Genomic DNA, 26,375 nt, shown 5'->3' on the forward strand with positions numbered 1-26,375 from the left:
ACAAATGTAAAAGCATAGGTCACTTCATGTCGCATATAAGTTTAGCCGAGTAACGGTTTTTCTTCTGGTAACCCAAAATAATACTGGAAAGACATACTTTTTACTTTCTAGCTAATGTAATTTACTTGTTATATCTTTTGCTTGTTATCAGAAATAGTCTACAGGGACACTCTTCTTTGAGGATGTGTAACGGAAGTTACGTTTGGGCCACAAAAGCGTGCATGTGCAGCAATATTTGCTTTGAAACCATTTTGTGACTTTGTAGCAGATTGGAACCTTAAATCCACGTTCATTGTAATTTGAATGACCAGTACAATCTTAATTTAATCTAACTTTGTGTTTGTGTTTTTTACATTACAGAGACTAGAATTGTGAGGATTTTACCTGGTCACAGATTAGGTCCCACTTCTTCTCATTATCGTACTGCCGTAGGAGACGTGCTTTGTCCGGGGGAAGGTTCATAGAGTTCTGAAAACAGAGAGAGTCTGTGCATTAGAACAAACAGGAAGTCATTTATTCCTATGCATTACCATAGCAACCACCTTGCAGAGATCACGCTGTCCTCATTTTCTTGGGGTCACAGCGGTTTCTTGTCTGACACGAAAAACCTTGGCCCGCAGCCTATGACCTCACTTCCTGTGCTGACTTGCATCCTGTTCGAGGTTATATTTGATGTCTCAGGCTCTTAAGGGCCTGAGACATCAATCTTTTTAAAAACTCACAAACTCAGTTTCACTCAGTAATCATCTCAGGTCATGTTTACCCTAGAAATATATCAGCAGGTAATTTGTCTGGGTTGGCAGATCTGTTCAGAAGCTGCCAACTCCTGTAAACATTCTTTTGAAACAGGCTTCATGAAGCCTCGAAACCCGTCTCAAATCTTTTGTATCGAATCAGGATCAAATCGGGATAAGTATCACTTAATGTGAAATTACCTAATTGTTTTTGTAAAAATGTGAGACATTGTGGTTTGATTTGTTTTATAAGGCCTCTCTTCCTTTTTACTGCCAATCGTTTACAATGGAGAGCCTAAAGTTTACAAAACCAGGCTCAAGCAGTTGTCAGACATATAGCATATTTAATGACAGAACGCCAGTCAAAAGCACTAACCTCTCGCCCACACATTCAAACAAGCACCCTCACGAACATACAAACTGTAATTCGTCACCATTGTCTAAATCCTTGTTACATAGGTGTTTTAGGCCAACATGCACAAATGACCACTAGCTGTCACAGTGGAGACGGGTGTCGATTGTTTCAGTAGTTTTACGAAACCTTGCTCTGCACACCCCTTACAAAAAAGAAATGTATTTAAGTATCCAATTACTATACTTGTTTTGAACTAAAAATAAGAAAGTACTTTCAGTCTCTTTTTCAGTATTTCTCAGACTTCATCGTTCGACCAATTTACTTTCCATGGCAGGAATAAAAAGATAATATGGTCAAGTCAATGGGGAGGACCATTTTTGGGTGAACTATTCTTTTACATTACATTTAAAGGGACAGTTCACCCCAGAATTTGTATTCTCTCATCATCTATTCAACACTATTCGCCCAAAAGACGGTGAGAACACAAAATATATTTTGCAAAATGTCTCAGTGGTTTCTTGTTCATACAATGGAAGTCAATAAGGCCAACAGCTTACTCCACCCCATCCCTTCCAAGCACTACAGTTTTTGCTTCTTTGTTGAAGGAGAAACTTATTTACTAAACGCGCTCTGTAGAGCAGTTTGTCCGGTTATGTATATTATATTGCATTTCTGTCAATACATCCTCCCAAAAATTACACATTGGACCTTAGGGAAATGCTGTTTTGTTTTTTTAACTGGAGACTCTCCTGTTAGATTAAATGACAGATGCATGTAGGGGCCAAGTGTGATTGTGACAGCATGCAACCACTTAGTGGCCATCCCTTTGAAGGTGTTGGTTATGTAGATGCCATTGATGCTCATATCTACTCCTATCTCGAGCATCTGTCTACCCACATCCCCACACTGAACTGATTCATTCACTGAAAAAACCCAAAACTGTACAGAAGTTGAAGACTTCACAGACTGCCAAAGCAACATCACTAAGTAAAATTACATGACCGCTTAATTATAAACAGAAATTTTTTCCAGTGGTATCGAGTGGATTTGTGGAAAGCCAATGCTGTGGGTAGTACTGTGTGTGTTTGAGAAAGAATGCGTTTTATGCAGTTTCCACTGCAAAGTGAGTGCATCTTTCCACAAGACCATATGAATCATATTTGAAGACACATCTGGTATATGCAGTATGTATGGCACAGTTTGGATGAAGTAAAGTCATGAATCAGGTGTCTTCTACTCCAATAGCCCAAAAGCTTCCAGCACTTAACACAACAGCAGACAGAATCAGCCGATGAGGCAAATCAACAGTGTAGTAAATTTGTTTCATTCCACTGGCAAGCATTTAGATTATGATGACAATGTCTGAAACAAAATTAATGTAGAAATGACAACGTGTTAAAAAAAGACTCTAGAGAATGTTCTTTGGCTCTGTCTGTGAGGATCTCCTCCCCTGTTTTGTTTTGTTTCATTTTTTTAGTTGTGGCCGACGTTGTGCAGTCCAGATGTCCAGAGTTACAAATGGAATGCGTCCTGTTTATAACTGTAATGAATATGACCATAAATGATCCCACTTAATCTTTCCTATCACATTGTTTTCCTCTAAGTTCCATTTCCTTCAGTTTGTGTAATGTACACAGCAAACACTCCAAATGTTGGTTTTCAAATTGAAGTTCTGAAGCTTAGCTGATAATGGTTTCTCACTTTTACCAACTCAAATGTCAAAGACGGAGTAGGCGCCTCCTACACTGGCTAGTGTTTAGCATTTTTATAAATGACGTAAACGACAGCCCTTTGTGATGAGCTCACAGCTTCCTAACATTTCATACAATAACCTCATGCAAGTGTCTATTGTTCTTGAGGAAGAGCCTACGAAAATGCCACTGTGCATGCCAAGTTAATAGGAAAGAATCCAGCCTCTGAATGATACCAACTTTATAGTATTATACATAATGGAAAAGCCAATGACATACAAAATGCCTGAAGATGCCTAAATTAGATTTGAGTAATATCTCAACTGTTTGTCCAGCAAAGAGAACGAACAGAAAGCAAATAGACTGAAGTCAAATAATATAACATGTCTTTTCCAGCTTTCTTTCTATTATCTATTCCAACAATAGCCTTTTTGTTTCATTTTTATCGTTTATATTATAGAAGAAACATCTCTGGATGCGTCTAAAGAGTGGAAGGTTGTATCTGACCATATGTCTGTTGCCTGAGACCGCCTGGTGACCATTTGTTGATCTGATATGTAATTAGGGCACAGTGAGGTTCCAGACTTCTGTTCTCATCATTCAGGATCACTGATAACAGGGGCTCCGAAGAACTGAGAGGGGTCTTATCTGATCTACACCAACTCAGAAACAAAAGGTTCCTTTGTTTTCTGGTTCAGAAATGTAGTTATAGGAACACAAGTGTCCAATATGTGTATCGTGTAAGATTCACCTTTCTAATTCGGTTCCGCATTATTTACCCCGGGGGATTTAAGGCCCAAGAGCTTCCTGCACAGATATTATTAGCTCCACCCCTTGGGTAAAGAATAAACCTAATAAAAATGAAATGAAACTCGGATAGTGAACAAATGAAATGTATTATACAGAAACATTGCAAAACTAACTCATCAGATGAAAGAAAAGTAAATGAAGATTTAGATGTTTGTAAAGCTGAAAAAGAAGAACTGAGTTGTCTTTTCCAGGCCGCATTCTGAATATAGCAGTCTTGAATTCAGTCCTAACCACAGAGATGGCACAAAAGGCACGTAAAAGGTCTTTGGCACACAACAATCTGGTAAAGCTGCCAATTTGACAAAGAATACAAAATGAAGACAAAGAAAACAAGACATTGTGGCTATACCTAGTAGGCTATGCTTCTGGCAAACCCTAATCTAATTTTGCTAATCTCATTTGACTTTTCCTGCAAAGGTCCAGTCTTGTTTCCTTGCCACGCTGAGAGTTTAAAAAGAGACCTACATCTGAGATCTGTGACAGACGTACTATTATTTTTAAGAGCAGGAGCCAATTCTGAGAATGTTCAGGAATAAAACTTAAAATCAACTCCCTACAGCTCTTCAATTCCAAAATAGAGCGAGTCTTCCCACTCCAGAGACAAAAAGAGCTTCTGTTTGATCCAGAATAGTTTGTGAAAGGGTGCCTGTGCGGACAAAACAAAGAACCATTCCCTTTTTCTGGCATGTCGAGTTGTTTTCCAAAAGATTATGTTGAACTATAGACTGTGCTCAGATCAGTGACTTCAGCTACTCACAAATTGAAGAATTCACACTCCTGTATTGTAGTTTTTTGGAACATGTATTTTATGTATTGTAAGTGTACGACACAAAAACATGTGCAAATAAATATAAAGAAGAAAAGTGTGGGAGAGGGAAGGCACACGATGAGACGGTGGTGTAAATAACTTATAATATAATAAAACTTGTAGGTGAAGGGAACAGGACATCTGGCTGAAGAGCGAGAAAGACAGCGAAAAGTAAAGAAAGAAAGACGATGTTACAGAGGACAGTAGCTTGACTTCTTGCTGGGTATCAGATTGCAGAGAACGAAGAGAAAAGCTCCGGAGACAGAGAAGAAAAAGGAAAAACAAACCCCAGTCACACAGCCCTGCTCACAAAAAACACAACATGTGATGGAAGGCACAGATCTGTATAGTTTGTGTAGCCAGACCTTTGACACAAGCAATGTCTCGTTCCCGCTTCTCAGGGAACCGAGGTTACGAAAGTAACCGGAGACGTTTTACTGACACATAAAACATAACAAAACAATACGTTTTTTTAATGGGCACTAGTAACCAAATAACTATTATAAATGTTAAAGGAACAGTACACCCAAAAATATAAATTCTGTCATCCGTTACTCACACTCAAGTGGTTCCACGTCTGTATACATGTCTTTGATCTGATGACCACAAAGAAAGATATTTAGATGAATGCTTGTAACCAAACAGTTCTTGGCCACCATAGACTACCATGTTAGGAAAACGTTACAAAGTGCCCCAGTACTGTTTGCTTTCCTACATTCTTCAAAATATCTTCTTTTGGGTTCAACAATAAAGCTATGGTAGTCAATGGTGACCAAGAACTGTTTGGTTACAAGCATTCTTCCAAATATCTTTCTCTGTTTTCACCACAACAAAGAAATCTATACAGATTTGGAACAACTTGAAGGTGAGTAAATAAAGAAAGAATTTAAATTTTTAGGTCAACTGTCCCTTTAAGAAAGTAAAATATTGGTGGGGGAGCAATGCAAAATAGTGTTCTCCAAAAGTCTCTGCTTTCTCATATACCTGTCTCAAATATTAGTCTTCTCCAGGGGTACAACTATGGTATGTTTAAAAGAGGGTCACACACTTATACAGCTTATTTGTCCATCTAAAAGGTTGGGAGTTCACATAAGAAGAAGTTGCATTTATAAACATAATCAATGCAATTGCACTTTTTGGATGGATGTCTGTTCTCATGCTTGCATCCAACATAAACTCTACATAAGCCTTACCCACACCCCACAACCCTAAAAAGCTAATAACGCTTTACGAACTCAGCTAAATGACACTTTGGCTACTTAGTAACCAGTAAGAATGCCGTCTCTGACTTCATCAGGGCTGTTTTAACAGAACTGTAGTACAGGCTGGGAGGGGGGTTGGTTAAGGGTGTACGTGGGATCTCATATCCTTTCAATGGATCTAGCACGTGTCAAAGTTGACCAGACCGGAGCAGACTGCTAGACACACACTGTCTCTCCATCCGACTGTCTCCCATGTACAGCTACAGAGTTTCACCTAATGGCTCCCCACAGGCACTGAATGTCATCGCGGGGCTTGAGGAGCCTGGGGTTTAGAAGAGTTTGAATGGGTACAATATCTATTACTGAAGACATTTTAGGACTTAGGTCTGCCAAAGCCTGATGCTTTAACATTTTCCTCTTACTTTTCCAAATATTTTTGATGTTTTGGCAAATTTTTCTGTACAGTAAGAGTGACTTTCCAACCATTTTGTCTGTTTCCATGCTTAAAAAACAAGAAATGGAAAAATCAGACAGAAATAATTTCAACATATGTTTCTTTTTTGCCCTTTCATAGAGAACCAGGTTCAACCTCAGACTTGCTATGTTTTGTCTTTATTCTCTGTAATATCTTGTGTACATCCAATCCGAAAAACTAATCCTATTACACAAGACCCACATAGCTTCTCTACACGCAAAAGTCAAGACAAATCTGAACAAATGATAGATGACTGCATTTTTCAGTCTTACTGAGCAAAATTACCACGATGAATGACATCACCCTCATGTGAAAATCATATTACAGTAATGATCAAATGATGGAAAACTCCTGATCACAAAATCTTGACAATAAATGTTAACGTTCCTCATTTCTCTAAACACATAATACTGAAAGTAGAAGGTGAAACCTCAGCTGTCAGAAGCATCACGTGGCCTGGGGACTTCCAATGCTTTGGGTTAAAAGCAACAGTTTACTGTTGGTAGATCGAAAGGGGAGATCTTTAGGAGGCAGGGCTTTTCTCAAAACTCCTGCTACTGAGCAAAACACAACGGAGTGTGAGAAAATACTGTTCTCCATTCACAACACTGACACCCAATATCTCAATCCCAACTGGTAACTTGAACCAGACAATCACAACAAAGCAAATACACGCAACACAAATACCTCATCCACAGAAAGAGAGCAACCTCCCCCACAAGATGTTTAAACAATAAATACAAACAATCCCCATTCCAAACCATTCAGTAATCAAGTGATAAAGACAAAAATGAGTTTAATTCATTATAAGAATGATGTTTTAAAACATTTTATTAGTATTTTTATTATTATTAATACACAAAAAAACATTTACTGTACAGTAGTTTCCATTACCTCTGTTCACACACCCCAGACTTCACCACTGTTATTAACTGTGAAAGAGATTGAAATGACTCTGAAAGTAAAACAAGCTGTGCCAGTTCTTTAAAAATGTCAGAGAACACTGAAAACAAGACATGCCACTCAGAGGGTAAACACAGACCTTGTAAAGTCTCCTAACATGATGCTGATGTGACCATTAACACCTTCACGGTCTACAGCAGTGATGTGCCTCACACAGGCTCGGGCACCATAAAGATGGCCTGCGGCTTTGAGCAAAACGCTACATCGTAAGGCAAGCCATAAAGAGACACTTTCCCCTGTAAAATGTGTCGGACTAATCCTGAAAAGAAATCTGATAGACAATCATGAGATGTGTCATAGATCAGCTGGTATTCCAATCCAATACTGAGGAAAAAAGACCTATCAATGAAGTAGCGATGCAAGGAATTATGTCAGGAATGTCGGCAACTCAAAGTCAAGATAAGGTTCCAGATGTGCATCTGCATATTAAAAGTTGCTCTGAAATGGTGACCAAATGTTTGACTTTTAACCATGTGTCAGATCGGGAGTCAGAACTGAGGTTATGCCGAGGCACATATAATTCATGGTGAATCTCAGGCTCGGGAGACAATTGAAAAGAGGATGTCCTGTTTGTTGCTTCGGCTGGCCACACAGGAGATGGGTGGGCCGGGATATAGCGGATATACACAGAGGAATCCAAGTACGGGAGAAAGCTTCATTTGGCATAGATAGAATAGAAGAAGTATTCTTGTATACACAAATGAATATAAATAGACTTATTTTAGAGAACACTTGTTAATAAGCAAGCAAGGAACTGACTGTATTTTTTAAATAAAGTATTTTTGGTAAAAAATACTTTGGAGAAAATGTGTAGCAGGACCATGCCTTTGTCAGGGTGGTGCGGTGAGTAAATTCTCCCTGAAATTATAATAACGCCACTACGCCAGCTTCCAGAACAGAACAAGTCACCAACCACTCAGTCCTGGCCAACCTTAACTATACTAAATGATGGAAAAATATTTTCTGAATGTGACCATAAGAAAAGAGGATCTTCTACAGTCATGAATGTCACGATCTTGAGCCAACATTTATTTGGGCTAATCGGCAAGAGGTTAAAACTCTGTCAGCTTTGCAGCAGTTCCTGTGACTTGCAGGGTTAAATAGGCAAGCACAAAGGACTCAGGGGGGAGAGGCCCTCGCTTTAAAACAACGCACACTGACAGAGCTTCTATTGTACTGAAGAGGAAACCACTGCGAGTGAGTGGACCCTCAACACAGCTGTGCAAGAACAACACACACACACCTACTTTCAAATGTAAAGGGTAACAGCTAATAAACAGCTAGTAAACAATATAGAAAATAAAATGGACACGTTTTTAAAGTGACACAACTGATACAGAAAAAGTATTGCTTCACTACATGAGAAATTCACCTCGGCTTAACCAATGTTAAGGAGATAACCATAAGCGCCGTGGTCAATGCAAATATGAACCGCTCTAGAAAAGAAAATCCTGGTTTTCAGTTTTAAAGAGTCAATAGCTTTGAGGCCATATTCACAAAAAAATATGATTCCATTTTTAAGTAAATTATACGAAGTTTGAAAGAATGTTCCTAAGTGCAATTCTTAAAAATCTGTTGCATAAAAATATGATTACAGTATCGTATATTCTCTAAACCCTTTTTTTTTAACCCAAGCGGTGGTAACAAGATGAAGAACAAAAATATATTTCACATTTGAATTAAAAGTTTTGTTTTGTGAATCGTTCCTCTGATCTTTTTGCTCTAGAATAAGCCTTTCGTGTTAGCTTGAAAATGCTCGAATAACAAATGTATGCTTTTTAACTAATTTTAATAAATGTTCTTGAAATATTCCTGACAAACAGTCATTTCAGCATGAGCCGGTAAATAAATGGTCGCTAAGTGAACTCACTTTTAGGGCCTCACACACTAACCTGTCACACTTCTTAAACAATGCCTGCGTGTGAGAGTCTGTGGTTTTTTGTTAGGACAAGGATACCCACAGAGGACAGACTGAGTCAGTATTGTGACGAGGCCATTGGAAAGACAGATGTTCACCCCTACAGCACAACAAACAAACAACAGCTGATTCCTCCCCACCTGCAGGCTCTATTGAACTGCGCTGACCGGCTCTGACCAGACACACAGCGTCACAGGCCAATCTAAGGAAAATGATTTAAGCCTAATGTCCCATAAACAAGGCCCACAGCTTGACTCCATTATTTCCACTTGAGTGACACATATCAATCGGACGTGAAAGACAGCACCCTGTCAGGGGTCAGACTGACGGGCGATGAGGCTGGCAGGGTCACTATGTCACCTTAAAACTTAAAGCACTTAAAATGTTACACACGCATTTTTACTACGTCACAAAATGCAGTCGCAAGGTTTAAGAATAGCACAACATCAAATCTATCTGACTGTAATCACACGGAAAAAATAAGCACAGTGGTCTTTGAAATGGCACTTTAGTATAGCATTCTGTTAGAAGTGTTGGTAAAGTCATTACAGCCGCACACAGTGGCAGACAGCCAGTTCAAAGGGAATTTTTCCTCTCTAAAGTTCTCCCGTGGCTTTAACCGAGAGCAGACCACAGGAATCCACCGCTGCGCATTCGAGCGGGGCACTTTGTAAGAAGATATCGTGCACGCACATTTACTTCTGCTCCATCACTGTACCTCTAAAAAAAATTACACCTCCTGTCTCTTTAACAAAAACACAGAGCCATATGGAGAAGTTTAGCAGGGAAGCCAGACCCCAACTTCAGTTTCAGACACAGAGTGAAGCGTAAGAGATTCCATTACCATAGAAATTCCATATGGATAAGTGTTCCACCTACAATGTTTAACACTCCTCTTATCAGAGCAAAATGTCCCTGAACATAAAAAAGAGAGGATAGATCTGAGAAAGTTCTGTATATTTTGCCAGAATGTTACACATTTTTGTGCGAAAACAATGTTTTTCTATCAAAGTACAATTTAATACAGTTATACGAACTTGAACCAACTGACTACATTAAGTTACACAAAAGTGACTTTTTTTAGGCAAGTACAAATTACAAGCAGAAATACTATTGAAATCTATTCAAAAATGTTAATTCTTTCATTATTTACAAAAATGTGTGACTTTCTTTCTTCTGCAGAACACAAAAGATGATATTTTGAAGAACATTGTTAACCAAACTGACCCCCATTGGGTTCCATTGTGTGACCACAAAACCACTGAGACATTTCTCAAAATAGCTTCTTTTAAGCATGCAGAAGAAAGAGTCAGGTTTTTAAATCATGATAAAAGTTTTATTTTGGGGTGAACGCCTCCTTCAATCCAGTAAACCAATTTACTCAACTCAGTATGCATCACTGGAGAAACTGGCCACAGTCAGTCAATTTCCATTCATAAACGAGGGGAAAATATTCCAGCTGCAGAGAACTGAGTTTGGACCAGCCAGACAAAGGCAAGAGAGTAAAGCGAGCTATACAGCACATGCTGCCGTTTCATTAAAAGTGCACACAAAGTCGCCTGATGTAGCCCAGGGGTCTCATCTGGTGATACATCTCCACACAAAATCCACCCTCCTGTGCTAAGCTCCTGTTAAAGCCATTACCGCATGGATATTACTGCTCTGGCATGGCCTTCACCTATGACATCATTTTACGCTACCATTATCCGTCTGAGCATGCATCTGAGGGAGGAGAGATGGTACGAGCAGACACAACCACACACAGAGCGAAGTCTGCAGCACAGGCCGTGCATGAAGGAACTGAAGGGTGGAAGTGATGCAGCGATGGTTACATCACTGATTGAAGCATGCTGACATTGTTTAATTTATATATAGACATTTCGTTGCCGTCTTTCTGAAACCTCCATATTTCATGATTTTTTGCCATCATTATTATTAGTCACCTATTATGTTTGTTGCTGGGTTTCACAAATATCTAACTAATAAAAAGTTTTTTAAAGTACATCACAACACAGTATTTCGTTCACAAAGAACAGTGTTTTTCCTTTAAAAGGGACGTTTTGACATCCAAGGTTTTGTAAGGACAGCAACCTATCAGGAACATTATTGAGGCACATGAGATGCTGGAAGGTTATGGGCTTTATAACAACCAGTAGTTATATATAATGTAGGGGAAATTGCTGATTCTTCTCAATCACTTCTCTCTTACGATGGCCAGATATAGCGTTTCGGCAATATTCACTACATTTTACATCCGTGATTCACACTGCTGGGAAAAACTAATTTATTCACACAGTATCAAACACTCTCAACATGTGTGACTACTGAATCCTTTTCCTGAATGATGTCAACAGACACACTTTGATGTTCTTTTATCGAAATGAGACGGAGGCCAGCACATGCACACTGTCCGATAACAGCCTCATAATGTTATTCTTTCCCACAAATTTAAAACAGTGGGAGAACGTCTGGCTCAACTTTAATGAGACAAGGGTCTAAAACGGACCTCGGTTCCACCCTGTGATGGTCATTCTTTCCATCCACTGTCCACTATGGGATGAGGACACTAATGTCTATCTCTGAACAATAGTGGATTATATGTAAACTGCTTTTGCAATATTTAAGAATCAAACTTATCAAAGTATCTATATAATTCTACAAGGCGAGCACGGATCAACAGCTGGTTAACATCAAAGAGCAAATTAAAAGTGTTCAAATGTTGATTTAGTTATTAGGCTACATAAACACGCCTGCATGTGTCATATTGATACTGACAGATGTAACAGCGTATTTAATACAAATGTCAACTCGTAGCTAACTGTAACTGTTTCTAACAAACGCAAGAGCGAGACGGAGAAAGGAGGGGGCGGATCTTTCACCATCTTTCGCTCGTGGGAGTTTTGGGGGAATTCAGAAAATGTTGTTCCGTCTGAAATTTATTTCATTACCCCTCACAAAAAAAACCTTTGCCTATGTGTCACTGCGGCCGACAAAACATTTGGCACGTGACGTATTTATGGTGTCGACGTTTTTCACGCTCACGTGAGATATCACATCATTTGTCGTGAAGTTCCAGAGACAAAAGGACCGGAGCAAAAGCGTGCGAGGAACAAAATGGGGGTGGGAGGACTGGCACGGTTTAACATTTGAAAAAGTCATAAAGCAAAGCCGCTGATGTTGACACCACGCACATCTGACATACGGAATATATCAGTCGAGCGTCAACATCTGTCGGGCTGTCACGTCGTTTAGCTCATCTGTGAGATGCGATATTATATGTTTAATAGTGTAAAGATGTCAGTGAGCTATGTTTAAAAAACAATAAAGGGCTATTTTTATCAATTAAGATGAACAATTTAATAATGTTTAGCTGTTTAACGTCAAATAAAACAATTAAAAACATATTTTGTGAAAAAAGCGTGCTCATATAGTTTGAAAAAAACTGTGCTGTACTTTTAGACATTAAACAATTCTTGTACAGTTACTCACCAAAACTATGGCAAACCTTTCTTCAAGTTCCGTTGGGTCGGGCATTGGGACCTTCAGAGGCATTATATGATGCTTCAGCTCAGATTGCCCGTCCACACTCTCAATATTCCCCATATTTAAAGTTTATGACGCCGTCCAGATGCAGAATTCAGATGGTCTGTGTAATGTAAGCGCTTTCCCTCCGGCGCCTTTTATAAATCCAATTTATATCCAATACGTGCGATCACATTCCAATATTGTTGTGTTTTGTTAAAAAGTCAAACACAGAGTATTACGTGGTCCGTTTCAGATCTGTTTGCAAATGGATCTGAATCTCAAACAAACATTAGATTTGTAAAAGTTGATAAAGCACGCAAATAGAAACAAAAGCCACAAAGTATCAATGTGTTTTACTCCTCAAAAGTATTGTATTGAAGATGTACGAACAATCCATGTCAAGCCGCCAGTCCTCCTTTTAATTGTTGTATCTCCGTTGAGTTTCTGCTCTTTGTGAGGAGTTTCTGATTGTTTATGCTCTCCGGTCAATTATTTTGCTCCATCCAGAGTACTCATCTGTTAACTGAATGGTTCACAGTGAAAGCTCTCCACAGGAGATAAGCCCTCCCATTCTACACAACTACTGACTGCGAATCGCTAGAGTAAAGATGAATGGCTTTTATTTGTCGCCACCTGCTGGCCGAATACTTAAATTGCAGCATTCATTTACATTTCATTTGGCAGACGCAAGTAGAAGTATAATTCATTCTAGCAGCTCGCAGTTTGAAGCCTGTGCTTTTTTTAATGACTTCCTTTATAAGTATATTGCACGGTCTGCTATTCCTTATTTTCCAGTCAATGAATATTACAGCTGTTTATATTTGTGTGTGTGTGTTATTTAAAGTACCAGTGAAATAAATAAACTACAATGCCTATTTTTTAATGACATATTGCACCGTTTATTGTAAATAGTTTATGTGGGTCATTCTCTTGTGTTTTTTGCTGTGCCCTCATGATCTGTAGTCAAAATCTCAAAATCCACCTCCTTCCTGTAATGACGATCCATCTTAAATGACCTATGCTAGACGGCTTGGGCGGAGCCGTAAAGAAATGCTCTTATTTGCACGGCTTATTCACTATAGTCTGAGGTTCCTAAACTTCAGAGGGAGGGCTGCGTTCCAGACACCTCGGATTTATATTTCTCACCACAACCCGGAAATATTACTTTAATAATGCTTAATACTTTTAAGGTTTTAACACCACTAAACCATTAGTAAAATTAATGTTTTTATGTAAAAATCAGACTTTAATTTGGGGTTCGAGGGGGAAATATCTTCAATTCAAGGTGTCTGGAACACTGCATTATGCCCCCCCTCAAAAAAAACTTACATTTAAGAACTGAGTAATAAAAATTAACTACATATACTCGCTATAGGGTTAGGATAAGGGTTTGGTTTAGGGTTAAATAAATGTAATAATGCATCATTTATAGTAAATATATGTAACATGCTTAACAAGGGCACCGTAAAATAAATTGTTACCTTTCTTTCTCATCTTTCTATCTTTCTCATCTTTCTCATCTTTCTCTCTTTCTCTCTTTCTCTCCTCTTTCTCTCTTTCTCTCTTTCTCTCTTTCTCCTCCTTTCTCTCTTTCTCCTCTTTCTCTCTTTCTCTCTCTTTCTCTCTTTCTTTCTTTCTCTCTGTCCTGTCTGTCTGTCTGTCTGTCTGTCTGTCTGTCTGTCTTTCTTTCTTTCTCTTTCTTTCTTTCTTTCTTTCTTCTCTTTCTTTTTCTTTCTTTCTTTCTTTCTTTCTTTCTTTCTTTCTTTCTTTCAAAGCCTGAGAACAGACAGCATTTAAGAACTGAATAATAAAAAATAACTACATATACTCGCTATAGGGTTAGTATAAGGGTTAAATACATGTAATAATGCATCATTTATAGTAAATATATGTAACATGCTAAACAAGGGCACCGTAAAATAAAGTGTTACCTTTCTTTCTCAACTTTCTGTCTTTCTTTCTTTCTTATATAGCCTGAGAACAGACAGCACCCTTTGTGATGTCAAAATGCACGATAAAACCATTTATCTGTAACAAAAAACTAGACTAGAAAGATCTGGATTGGTCATCATGACATCATAATATTGAAGTCACTACGCCGCTACATTGGTAAGCTATGCCCAAATGTGAACTTATTTGATTTCAGTCAAAAATTGTATCTAATGATTCTCCGTCTTCATATTTGAGCTCTCCCTCTCTTTTAAACGCACTATAATAAATGAAATGGTTGTTCATTTAAAGTGCAGAATTTGCCTGATTAACAAAGAGTAAGCGAGTTACAGTAGCACAAAGCCTCCAAATTACAGAGGGGAAATGATCACCAAAAACACACTAAAACAGCAGGGATCCTAGTTTGTTTTGGTTGTAAAAAAGTAGAATATTGGTCGTAAGGGTTTCAGATGAATGATGTGCACTTCTACATGAAAACATACTGAAGTATAAGTATACTACAAAAGAAAGTTACGGTTTATCAATTAGTTGAAACTACAAAATATTACAATTGAATATCAGTAGACTATAGTAATTCTACTAAACTATTATAATGACTAAATGTCTAATTTATTTACAGTTAACTATAGTTAATACTATAGTATACCACAGTTTGGGAAGCACTATTCTAAGCTTTAGTTAAGACCAGTCTCAACATCAAACAATACAACAAAGCAGTATGTAAAGTGCAAATGGCATATTTATTACAAACTGCAATACAAGCTTGAGTAATGGTGCAGAAGGACTACATTTCATTGTCTCTGTATCCTTGTATTTTGTTTGTAGGAACTCATTCTTTCCTACAAGACCAAATCTCAAGTATTTGTGTAGCATTTTTGACTTACAACTTAAATATTCATGCTGCTATGCTTGTTCAAACATACAGTACATTATAAAATACTTCTATTATCTTTGGGAAACATGTCAAATGTACACAGTGATTGAATGTTGATATGTGCAAGACGAACTGTCCACTTCCACGTAGGAAAAACACTTTAGTTTGAAGTCCTCTGTTAAACTAAAGACTCTAAAATAATACAAAATGTATCCTTTTATTTAGGTTTCTTAATAGACTTCCTTAAAATAAAAGCACAGAATACTGATGTTGTGGATTTGGACTAAACAAGTATAGAATTCATTCTCGTTGAAATGTTAGAACAAAACACAATAAAGGCTGAGCTGGAAGGAAACGCCAACTGTCTATTGTCACATTTTCAATGACCCATAAAGTTAAAACTGTAACAACCTGATCCTGCAGGATCACAAAGCACAACCTAAAAGCATAAAAAGCATAAAAGTAAAATACATAAAAAAAAACTCCAACATACACTCATGTTGGCTCGAGGTGCTTTTAAGTGCTAACATCATTCATTTATAATGGGAATCCAGCAAGGCACAGCGATTCCACAATCCAATCCAGGCACTAAAGCCACTCTGCTTTTGGATCACTATAACCCCTGCTAGCGTCAGGGTAAGTAAACATCTGTAAAGCATTAGAGAACCTTCTCTCCAAATGATTGTTAACACATCTTTAAGTCAACATGGGAAGTCCCATTCAGTTGATCTCATTTGACAAGTCATACCTGAAATTATACAAATAAAACATGAGCGTAACCCAACATTTCGATCAAATAATCTCTCATAGTCAATAAAACAAAAATAAAAAAATCGCACATACCACTGTGTCAATCCTGCTTTGAGATCTAGTTGATTCAGGTCTATTTGAAGCTGAAACATAGAAAAAGAAACTACGTTTAGACACACAACATGCATTTTGTGAACCAAAATAATTTTTGCCAGATACATACCTTGCCAAAAAGCTCTTTTTCACGACTCATAAAGGAAACACTGTTTTTGACAGAGAGTTCGATGCGTCTCTGTTTAGCCTCTTCAAGAGACATGTCAAAATAAAATCTGTAAGAAAGGTAGAAAGATGGTGAACATTCAGTTCTTCAAGATGTGATTTTAAGACTGATATTCCTATTAACCTCTCATTGAACTCCGGGTTGAGATTTCTCTTCTTTACAATGGTCTTCTTTTTGGTGGTCCGGTTTTTATCCGGAAGAAGAATAAACGAGATGTAAGTATCTGGAGGATCCTTGGAGAAGGATGGCAAGTTCCTTTAAGAGTAAAGCAGAATGTTATAAGCCACTAAAGAGGCTCTATTATATAGGGACCACATATCAAACTGTATTGCAGTAAGTATTGAACATTTCATATTATATTAAATATTTATTATATTTATATTACTTCTATTTTTGTTGTTTTAATGCTGGGTTAAAATCAGTTTGTTTAGATTTGTGCTACATACTGCCACCTAGTGGAGTGATGGTACATTACACCAACGCCAACCTTTAACGTTACAGATGCCATTGTAGACATACACTGTTTTTTTATAAACATGCATGACACTTACTTGCAGGCATGGACGTTGATAACTAATCTGTTCTCGTCAGATGAATAAGCAACAGAGAGTTTCACCTGGGATTTCCCCTTCACAGCAGCATTTCACTTCTACACACGCAAATTCATGCCCATACCCACATCAACACATACATCTGTCAGCCACTGTCTAACTTGATGTTAGCATACTGACGAAAGGGAAATACAGATGTTTCCGTATCTCACCCTTGGACGGGCACATTCCTGTGTCGGAGTTCACGATTGCTTTCAGCAGCCGCCTCTCCGCTGGAAATGATGTCAGTCACTTCTTCTGCATTGGTTGTGCTGTCACTACACTGTGCCAGCTTGCTGTCTAAAAGCTGTTCAAAGATAAAGAGTTATATTAGTTGGAGAAGAAAAACAGTGTTCTGTTTAAATATGTGAAATCTATATACGTATGAGAAATCAATAATGGTCTACCAAGTCTGCGATCACTAGTGAAAGTGCTTTTGCTTAAAATGTCTACATATAATTAAAATGAGCATATCAGACTCCAGATTTGTTCAATTTCTGTATGTGATCCATGTGTGGGATGAATGTCGGACCTTAAGTTCAGCCCTCAGCAGAATCTCACTTTCAGGTATGGCTCCATCCAGAGTGAACCAGTGATCCAACACTAAATCCTTCTCATACAACAGCTCCCTGACGGAAGCACGAGAGCCCCCAGAGGCTGACCCCAGCTGTGAGAGAGCTGCACACACACATACAAGTAATATAAAAACTATCTAAAACACAACGGAGAACATTTGACAATGTAGCATTTTTGTAGTAACCATAAACCAATTTTCAATCCAGCATTATTGTAAAATCCAGCTTCTCACTTTGACTACGAGTGTGTCTTCTTTTGGATTATGAATCAGGAAGTGAAAAGCCTCATCCCATTGCGGAGAAGTGGAGTGATTGGGAATCTTGTGAAAGAGATATAAATAAAAAATTAGTCTCCTGCAATAAATCATGATCTTGTATCTTTCCTGTAGCTCAGTGGATAGAGTATGGCGCTAGCAAAGCCAAGGTCATGGGATTTATCCCAGAGATTGCACATACTTATAAACAAATGTGTAGTATAATGCAATGTAAATCGCTTTGGATAAAAGCGTCTGCCAAATGCATAAGTGTAAATACACTGTAAATCTCGGGATTCAGGAATCTTACTTTAGTGCGGTAGGATACGTTTTTGATTGACAGTTCAGCTCCTGCTTTCGGCTCTTTTCCGCTCTTCTTTAACTGTGGACAGCATTGCATGTTCAATGAGTACAGTTCACCGAGAAAAAACTGCCGGTACTCTCAGTCTATACACATTTGCTGCCATTTATTCTGTCGCCAGTTTGTTTAAATATTGAATGAAAATAAAATGAACTCACAGGAAGACCGTGTGCTCTCTCAATGTACACAAACAGAAGTGCGGCAGATGGAACAATTTTAGTCTTGTAGGACTGCAGAGAGTTGTAGTGCATGATCTGGATACAGAGCGCACAGTCATATCAATGTCATCATTAAATAAATGAGTTGAGGACGCCAGATATAAATTGTAACCTTCTCAAGTCTAGTAGGATCTGACACTTTAGGCACCCATTCCATCACCAGATGAAGCCGTCCAGACTTCACGTCGTTCAGATTATACCACTGCATAGGGAATCAAAGGTAAACACCGAAAAACATTGTAAATGTTTAAACTTGAATTAAAAAATAAACATGCACAGGACATTGACAGACCCACCTGATCTGTAAACTGAGCACTGATGAGGTCTCTGAGGCTAATCTTGACTCTACAACAAGATAATAAATCATTATAGGAAAACACATTAGCAAAAACATTTGCTACTAAAATAGCTGTTTAGCATTTGTCTATCTTACCTGCCCAGAAAATCATCCTGATCGATGTCTTTATCATACAGGTCAAACTCCACCTCTTGGCCTGGGAGCTGTGTCAGGATCACCTACAATGAATTATATATAGCAGAGATATAAAATATGACATTAAATAAACATATAATAGATTTCAAGCTAAATCAATCTTTGCGTTTACCTCATAAAGTTCGTTCCAGACGGGGTTGAGGTTTTCTTTGATGACCTGACTCTTAAAGGCCATTCCTCCCACTCGGATCTTCACATACGGGTCACTCTTTCCCTTCATCATGCCACCCATTAAATTGTCCTTCGCGATGAGATTCTCAGCTTCTACCAGGTGGATTCGCAGCACACCCTACGTGGTTTATGTAACATCTACGATTATGGGTGCAACAAAATTGAATCAAAGGATGTTGTAGGATCTTTAAAAGCTCACCTCAGATGCAAAGCCGCTGTCTGGACTGGTTTGATCTGGACGTTTCAAAGTGGGGGACACTTTTGTTCCGGGAGACACCTCTGATTCAATATCCCCTTCTCCCGGCAATGGAGACACAGGTGTGGTGGGGATAGCTTCTTCATTCAACCACAACACCTAGAACAGCATAAAAGACCACACACATTTAAACTCCTAGAAAAAAATTTAAATCCATCCCAGAAGGCCATTTAAGTATCTCGGATTTTGGTGCTTTACTCTAGGGTTTTTATTAAGAATCCTAGTTCACCCTCAGCAAAGCTGTAATGTAGATCCGGCTGGCCGGTCCGGAGCTGTCCAACTGAAACCACTGATCCATGCTGAGCTCAGGGCTGGTGAGCAGACGGGAAAAAGGGATGGTCAGATTGCCCAGCGTCAAGGCCCTGTCATCATCTTTCACCTGGAAGCAAAGATAAACATTTGCATAAACAGAAAATATTTGCAGGTGGTATGTACAATTTGAAGAAATATGAATATAGGGTTAAATTGATATTTAGTGAAATGATAAGATCAAAGTGAGTATACCTGGATGTCGATGTCTTTTTCGCGTGGGTCCTTTATAAAAAATGTGAAGGCCTCCTCCCACACTGGATTGATGGTTCCATAGGCCGTCTGGATTAATAATTCCACATACAGTATAAAGGTGAAATGTTAAAACGTGTAATGAAATCTATATTTCATCAACTTTACACATGATGTGTGACAAGCCTAATGACATCATACCCTGCTTTCTTTGGTTGTTTCCTGAACAGAAATCTGCACCAAAGGGCTGGGGTCCTTATTACCTTTCTTGAACTGTATACAAGCACATCATATTAACGGTAAATTATAATGTTTCTTTTCAAATAAAAGAGTTTAAAAAAGGACGGGTCTGGCTAAGGATATAAACTTACAGGTAGATCTTGGGCCCGGTCCAGATAAACAGTCAAAATGGCAGCAGAGGGAGGATTTGCTGTCTTACCGGTAACTGTGATTTTTTGATTCCTTAGCACCTATGTAATAAAAAAGGTTTACTCTGCATATTGATGAACGTTATTATTAAAAACATAAGTGTTTATAGTATAGCAAGTGAAACCTCAGTCAGGCGGTCTGCAGAGGGCAGTAGAGAGAGCCATTCAAGCCTGAGGTGAACCTGTCCGGATGTTGCATCCTTCAGAGTGTACCACTAAAACCACATTGAAAAGTGCAGTATGAAATTAAACCTCTCTACAGATTACCGACAGAAAGAACTACATTGACAGAAAAATGACAGCTAAGGTTCATTAAAATAATAACGTAAACACTGTAAAGTAAAGTAAAATGTAAAGTATTGAGGAGAGAATGATTTATATCAAATATAAATTGTTTTATGTAATATTATAAAGCTGTATATAATATAGTATCAAAATATAAAGGGAAGTACCTCATCCAGAACTACTGCTTTCTTAACAATACCTAAATCCAACTTCATTCTGAAACAGATCCAAAAAAGACAGAAAATAAGACGCTGCACACCCACCAACTACTCACTTTGTACTCCTCACTCTCTATTATTTTCATTCTTCCATGAAACAAAAAACAACATGTTACGTACAATGTCTCAGCACCTCTGCTTTGGCTTGGCTGAATACATCACAATATTTATTGCAATTAAAACAGCAAGAGCATAACATCTTTTGCTTATGATGAAAATCAAACGTAAAATTATTTTAACTAACTCCAAATGTTTAACGCAATTAAAAAGAAAATGTCTAATGTTTTGATATATTCATGTAAGAATATCAAAATCAATATTCAGTTCACAGATGTCAATATCCCATACAAATACCTTCCGAGAAAGTCATCTTGATCAGGGTCTTTATCAAACACCTCCAGCTCCAACTCCTGACCAGGTACTTCATGAACAATGACCTAACAAACCCACATGCAGACAAAATATGTGAAAAGTCACATTGACTCATTTGAATTTGACATATGATATTGAATAATTGTAATATCCGGAGTTTGCAAAACACTATCAAGATTTGTAACTCATAACAGTTAATCTGCACTCATCTGATCTCAGCACATGATGGTCACATCATACTGCGTTTTTGTTGCTGTCGCCAGGCGTTACAAGAATTTGAGCAGAGTAAACATCAACATGGTATGAGTATTTCTAAAAAACCCACAGCTTCCCTTTCCTCAGAAATGTGACACACTTTTTTCAGCTACGAGAGCAAACACAAAAACCGCAGAGATCACATGCTACCCATGCACATCTCTCTCTTTCTGACCTCGTACATCTCTCTCCACTGAGGATTTAGGTTGTTGTCCACATGGTGAGAGGTAAAGGTCTGCGTGCCCACCCGAAGCACTGCATACGGGTCAGACTTCCCAGATATAACGCCTTTCACGTAATTATCCTTGGCAGCCAGGTTTTCTGCCTCAAACAGATGGATGCGCACTATACCCTGCGGGACCAGAAACCAAATCAGGTGTGTGAGAAGCGTGCAAAAGGTGTGCATTCATTAACATATGTAAATAAAGGAAATTTATTTCAAAGAAAATTTCACCCAAAAATTACATTTTTATATTTTTTCTGAAAAATACACTTGCAAGAGGTATTTAGAGGACATGATCTTGGCATTTCTATTACACAAGCATGCATGATGACACAATGGAAGTATACTGGATGGATATCTGAGGATTAAGGCATTGTTTAACATTGTTCCATTAAAGCACAGTGAAGTGTTACCCGTGGAAGAGGGGAACGAAGCTGTGCTACGTGCAGGTTGGCCACCAAAGGCACAGTGAGACGATTGGGAAGAACCAGGAAAGAGGCGATTGCATCCATAATCATTGTGTCCGACATTGCACTGAAAATGAATGCAAGGGGATGTGGTTCGTACAGAGAAAATGGGACAACACAGAAGCACAAACAAAATACATCTAAATGACAGCATGATGGCCTGTATTTAATGTAACTACAGTGGGCTAAGATGTCAGAAACATGAATCTGATGATACAAGGAAACTGATTCCAGACTTCATGTTTCCCTGTTCCAAGCTCAGCAGATTTTGAATAATCAGGCCGGTGCTCCACTGATTATCAATGAACGAGGCAAATGAGGATAGATAATAACTACAGAGTAATAAGAGAGTTATGGTTGATTCAAATAAGGAGAAACAATGAGAGGCATACTGTATCTACTCACTTCAGACCGGGTATGTCTAATAAATTGGTCAAGCCGGTCCAGTTGATGTCAAGTTTCTGCAGAGAACAGGGTTAGAAGAGCAAAATGTGGTTAGAAAAAGAGGAAACTGGTTCAGAGTTCAGATCTGATAAGGTTGCAAGATGTCGACTAACAGGTCTGCGAATGAAGAACATGGTGACAGCTCCAACGAGAGGAATATCTCCAATTAGAGGTTCCAGGATCACCCTCAACTTTCCGTGGAGCTAGAATAAGAGAGATTCTGGTTTCAATGTCCCATTGCATTCTTTATTATTTTTAGGCATTTGTTCGATTCTTTCAACCGATGAGACCAACAGCCCAACCAACACATTGGTCCCTAGATCATGCTTTACCAACTAAACTACAGGAAGACCTTACCTGAATGCCCTTCACCCCGGCTTTACAGAAGTATCTCTTCACCTCAACATTAATCTCTACATCTCCAGCATAACTGCATACAATAGAGAAGAGCAATACGATTTTGTGTCTGACATATTTTGAAAGTTGATAATATGGCTTTAATAACTATAGTGTTACCTGATATAAAGATCAAGTATCACTTGACGCTTATCATGCTCAGTGTAAGCCTTCACCCCAGCTACCTTTATGGCCTGTTAAATAATGTTTAACATTTGTTTAGATTCAACCTAGAAAAGGAGCTTAAATGTATTAAAAATATCTCATGTGAAACATATACTTTATGAATGTCTTTTAATGAAAAACAGATTTGTGTACCCTGTCTCCCAAGTCAACTTTGGTGAAACTGAGAGTTTGTAGATGAGGGCTGGCAGAACGGATTGAAGGAGCAATGGTCTCAACCAGCAGCTTCTCCAGATACTGTCCAATAAACGGCCAGGCCTGCTGTAATATCTGTGAAAGTTGAAACTAATGTCAGAAAGAAATTCTGGATTTCAAGCATGAAATTTGTGAAATTTTATTTTCTCAAAATAAACAAAGCAGCAAAACAACCTCTGTGGACACCTAAGGCCAAACAGAGCAGATCATATGATGGGAAAAACGCTTAATTTGTCAGTCAAACCACAGATGAAACCACAAACACCAGAAACCATTTACAACAGTTTGTTTAAATGGCACGGCACTAGAAACCGACATAGTTCATTAAAGAATTAAAGTCAGTTTGCTGAAATTATTATTTGTTTGCTATGTTTATCAGGTAAAGCCCAAAGATTGCCTTGCCTTGAAGGATTGTTTGGCAAAGCTATAAAAAGCTCAGGAGGTTTACTGTCACACAGAGAGTTTGCATATGTTGACAACTCTGAAGTGTGACTTTTAAGGAAGGTGTAAGTGATTGGGCAGTAACATACCACAATCCACAATCACCACACATCGCTGCACCCATTCTGGCCTTAAAAACTCAGATATAAGCTTGTTTTAACAACTGAGTAACTATATTAAACTACTGAAAAGCCAAAATCCTTGCATTTCAAATTGAGAAACAAGGAAACATTCATAATGAGCTGTAACCAGGACCATGTGACTGCTAGTTTGGAGCCTGAAGACCTTTGTGAGCCAAGTCTAGATAAACTCCCACAGTCTTGTTTGAAATTCCTCTCAAGAGTCAGTCTCTGAACAACCATTTTGTCCTACAGTGTATGATACACGAGTTATTACAATGATTAATGTAGCCTGTGGGTACTTAAAGCCAAAGTTGATCCATCATGGAAATGGCAGCTGAAATGATGCCAAGCTGTTTGACTATTTATCTTCAGGCACTGGATTAAACACACACACGCACAGCCCTCAGGGACACAGACCTGCAGTCACGTGTGAGTTTGTGTATTTAAAAACAAATAATACCTTGTTTATCCACTCAACCTTTTCCACGTCTGGGAAGTTCACCTGTAGAAAAATAAAACACGATTTCACTTCTGATGTTCTGATGACACACATAACAGATAAAGGTTAAATATGCCGTATGAAGAAGATCTCAAATTTTGTTCACTATGCAAATAACTTGAAGGACGGGAAGAGGTATTCAGAGAAGAGCTCAGCTATGCATACACAGAAAGATTCTTAGCTATGTTCTTTGTATTTGTTTATAAAATGTAAGCCGCCATAGAACATCGCAGAAACAGACCCAAAACTCATCTTCAGCGAGAGTGATTAAAGTCCTGTTTATAAACAAACATCATTTGGTAAAGGGAAACTTGGTGAAGGTCGATTCCAATTTCAGTTTGAAAATTTTTTTATATTTTATCGCCAAGGATTTTTACCGGGAAATATTGAAGGATATATTGTTTCCTCTTCTGTGAATACTTGACAGACAAATGGAAAAAAGTACACTAACCCTTTCTCTTCTCTCAACAGGTAGTGGTCTGGCTTTTGTTGAGACTAGTAACTTTGTTATAGCACCTATTGTACTATTGCTCTTTTATGACAACTCTTTGTAAGCCGCTTTGGCTAAAAGCGCCTGCTAAATGTAAATGTGAAAGTACTCTATACATAATTCACATACTACTTAAGCATTACCAAGTCATGTGTCTGTATTAACAAAGTGAACACGGACCATCAGATCATGAGTCATCAGCAGTCAACTAAATACTGAAGTTTAAACTCCAAATCTGTAGCAGGATGTGGGTATGTTTATACAAAACACATCAATGTCACGGTATGCAACCTACTGAGATAAAAGTGGAAAAACTGCTTGTTTGAGCACAAGTCATACGTTTTTTAATAATCTTCCAACAATGTTTTTCATTCTGCTCTGACCACATTATCGCTGTAAATGGTCCATTTTGTCATTTCGCTGGCAATGACTCAGTCCTCTGGGACTTGATGTCCAAATATAGCAAGGGCTAACAGACTTTGGAATGTAAAGTTGGAAATGAAGGATGACAGATGAAGGAAAAGTGGACAAAAGACGAATAAGAATTCTGCCAAAAAGGGCACCTGATGCTTACAAGAAAGAGACAAGGAATGTGATTTGCAGAACATCTCTCTTATAAAAAAGCTGTTAATTTATTCCCTTTTAGTATACAAAAATGTAGTATTCTCTGTTTATGTGTTCTGGAATAGCATAATAATTTAAGAATACCTTAAAGAACGAACGCCTTGTTTTAAGACCGCAAAAGGGTTATATTGAAAGAGTCGGAGGTCAGTTCTTCAAAAACATCTCGCACATCAGAAAATAAATATTGAAAAACAAACATGAAAGCTGTCAATATCGTACGTTAGGATAGTAAAACTGGAAAAATAAGATTCTTAACGAAATTCTGCATCTTTCCACATGCGCACAGATGCAAACAATTGCGGACTGCCACTTGTTGACAACAATAAGAATAATATCTAATAAGAATAATAATTTCTTGAAGTCTTACCCATGCAGGTATCTCCCGTTTACTTCTAAACACCCGTGTGGTTGTAACATCCTGCTCATTCTCCAAAAAATACATCGCTCTCTGCAATCGCGCTTTCTTTCCATCGCGGCTGTGCTTCCATCCCGTATAAACTACAAGACAGAAGAAAACTAAACTGAGGCTGAATCCAAAATATCCAGCCAAGTAGATCGGCAGTAAGGCACCGAGGCACTTTCCGAAAGACCACAGAACAGACACGGCGTTTTTTCCCGGAGAATCGAGAGGCTGCGCGTCTTCGGCGGCACCAGTCCTCGGCCCTGCATCATCAGATGGTAACGGTTCTTTCGCCAAACTCGCCATCAAATCGTTTTCTTAAGACGTTCCGCGATATGTATCACAATCACAACCTCATACAATCTCTCAATACCGCTCGTAAACGTCGCGTGCAGTTTTTCATACATAGAAAATGTTCCATTCGTTCACTCTCTGCTGACGTGCGCTCTCTGTTGCGGATTTCTAGTTTGCTTAAAAGAGGGCGTGTAGAGGCGTGTTAAAAGCCAATAACCCTCTATTCAAAACCACATACACAGAGATCCTTAAAATGTTGTGATGTGGTGCTGGGCATTTATATGC

General features: G+C 38.4%; 2 protein-coding genes across 8 annotated transcripts in view; both read right to left on the minus strand.

The window, feature by feature from the left end:
* The window catches only part of fmnl3 (formin-like 3), a 34,096-nt gene extending 21,081 nt beyond the window's left edge, over window positions 1-13,015 (minus strand). For all 7 annotated transcript variants that reach the window (XM_079477597.1, XM_079477593.1, XM_079477598.1 and 4 more), the window contains exons 1-2: window positions 12,446-13,015; window positions 385-468 (exon numbers count right to left, since the gene is read on the minus strand). In XM_079477597.1, the coding sequence (XP_079333723.1) occupies window positions 385-468; window positions 12,446-12,559 (198 nt within the window). In that variant the 5' untranslated portion in view covers window positions 12,560-13,015. The remainder of the gene's footprint in view (window positions 1-384; window positions 469-12,445) is intronic.
* A 2,138-nt stretch (window positions 13,016-15,153) lies between these two features.
* Window positions 15,154-26,269, minus strand: esyt1a (extended synaptotagmin-like protein 1a). Its single transcript, XM_079477948.1, is given in 33 exon segments — window positions 15,154-16,053; window positions 16,149-16,198; window positions 16,279-16,384; window positions 16,459-16,590; window positions 16,887-16,977; window positions 16,980-16,984; window positions 17,099-17,232; window positions 17,458-17,558; window positions 17,561-17,603; window positions 17,734-17,820; window positions 18,065-18,136; window positions 18,274-18,369; window positions 18,446-18,535; window positions 18,630-18,678; window positions 18,767-18,849; window positions 18,939-19,115; window positions 19,197-19,352; window positions 19,483-19,632; window positions 19,758-19,844; window positions 19,956-20,027; window positions 20,126-20,224; window positions 20,308-20,397; window positions 20,635-20,683; window positions 21,040-21,122; window positions 21,488-21,664; window positions 21,949-22,069; window positions 22,408-22,463; window positions 22,560-22,649; window positions 22,804-22,876; window positions 22,963-23,036; window positions 23,161-23,295; window positions 24,244-24,285; window positions 25,764-26,269. Coding segments are annotated over 33 exon segments (3,237 nt in total). The 5' UTR covers window positions 26,103-26,269; the 3' UTR covers window positions 15,154-16,025.
* Window positions 26,270-26,375: the final 106 nt, after the last annotated feature.

The sequence above is a fragment of the Barbatula barbatula genome, assembly GCF_947034865.1.
Source record: "Barbatula barbatula genome assembly, chromosome: 17".
Lineage (NCBI taxonomy): Eukaryota > Metazoa > Chordata > Actinopteri > Cypriniformes > Nemacheilidae > Barbatula > Barbatula barbatula.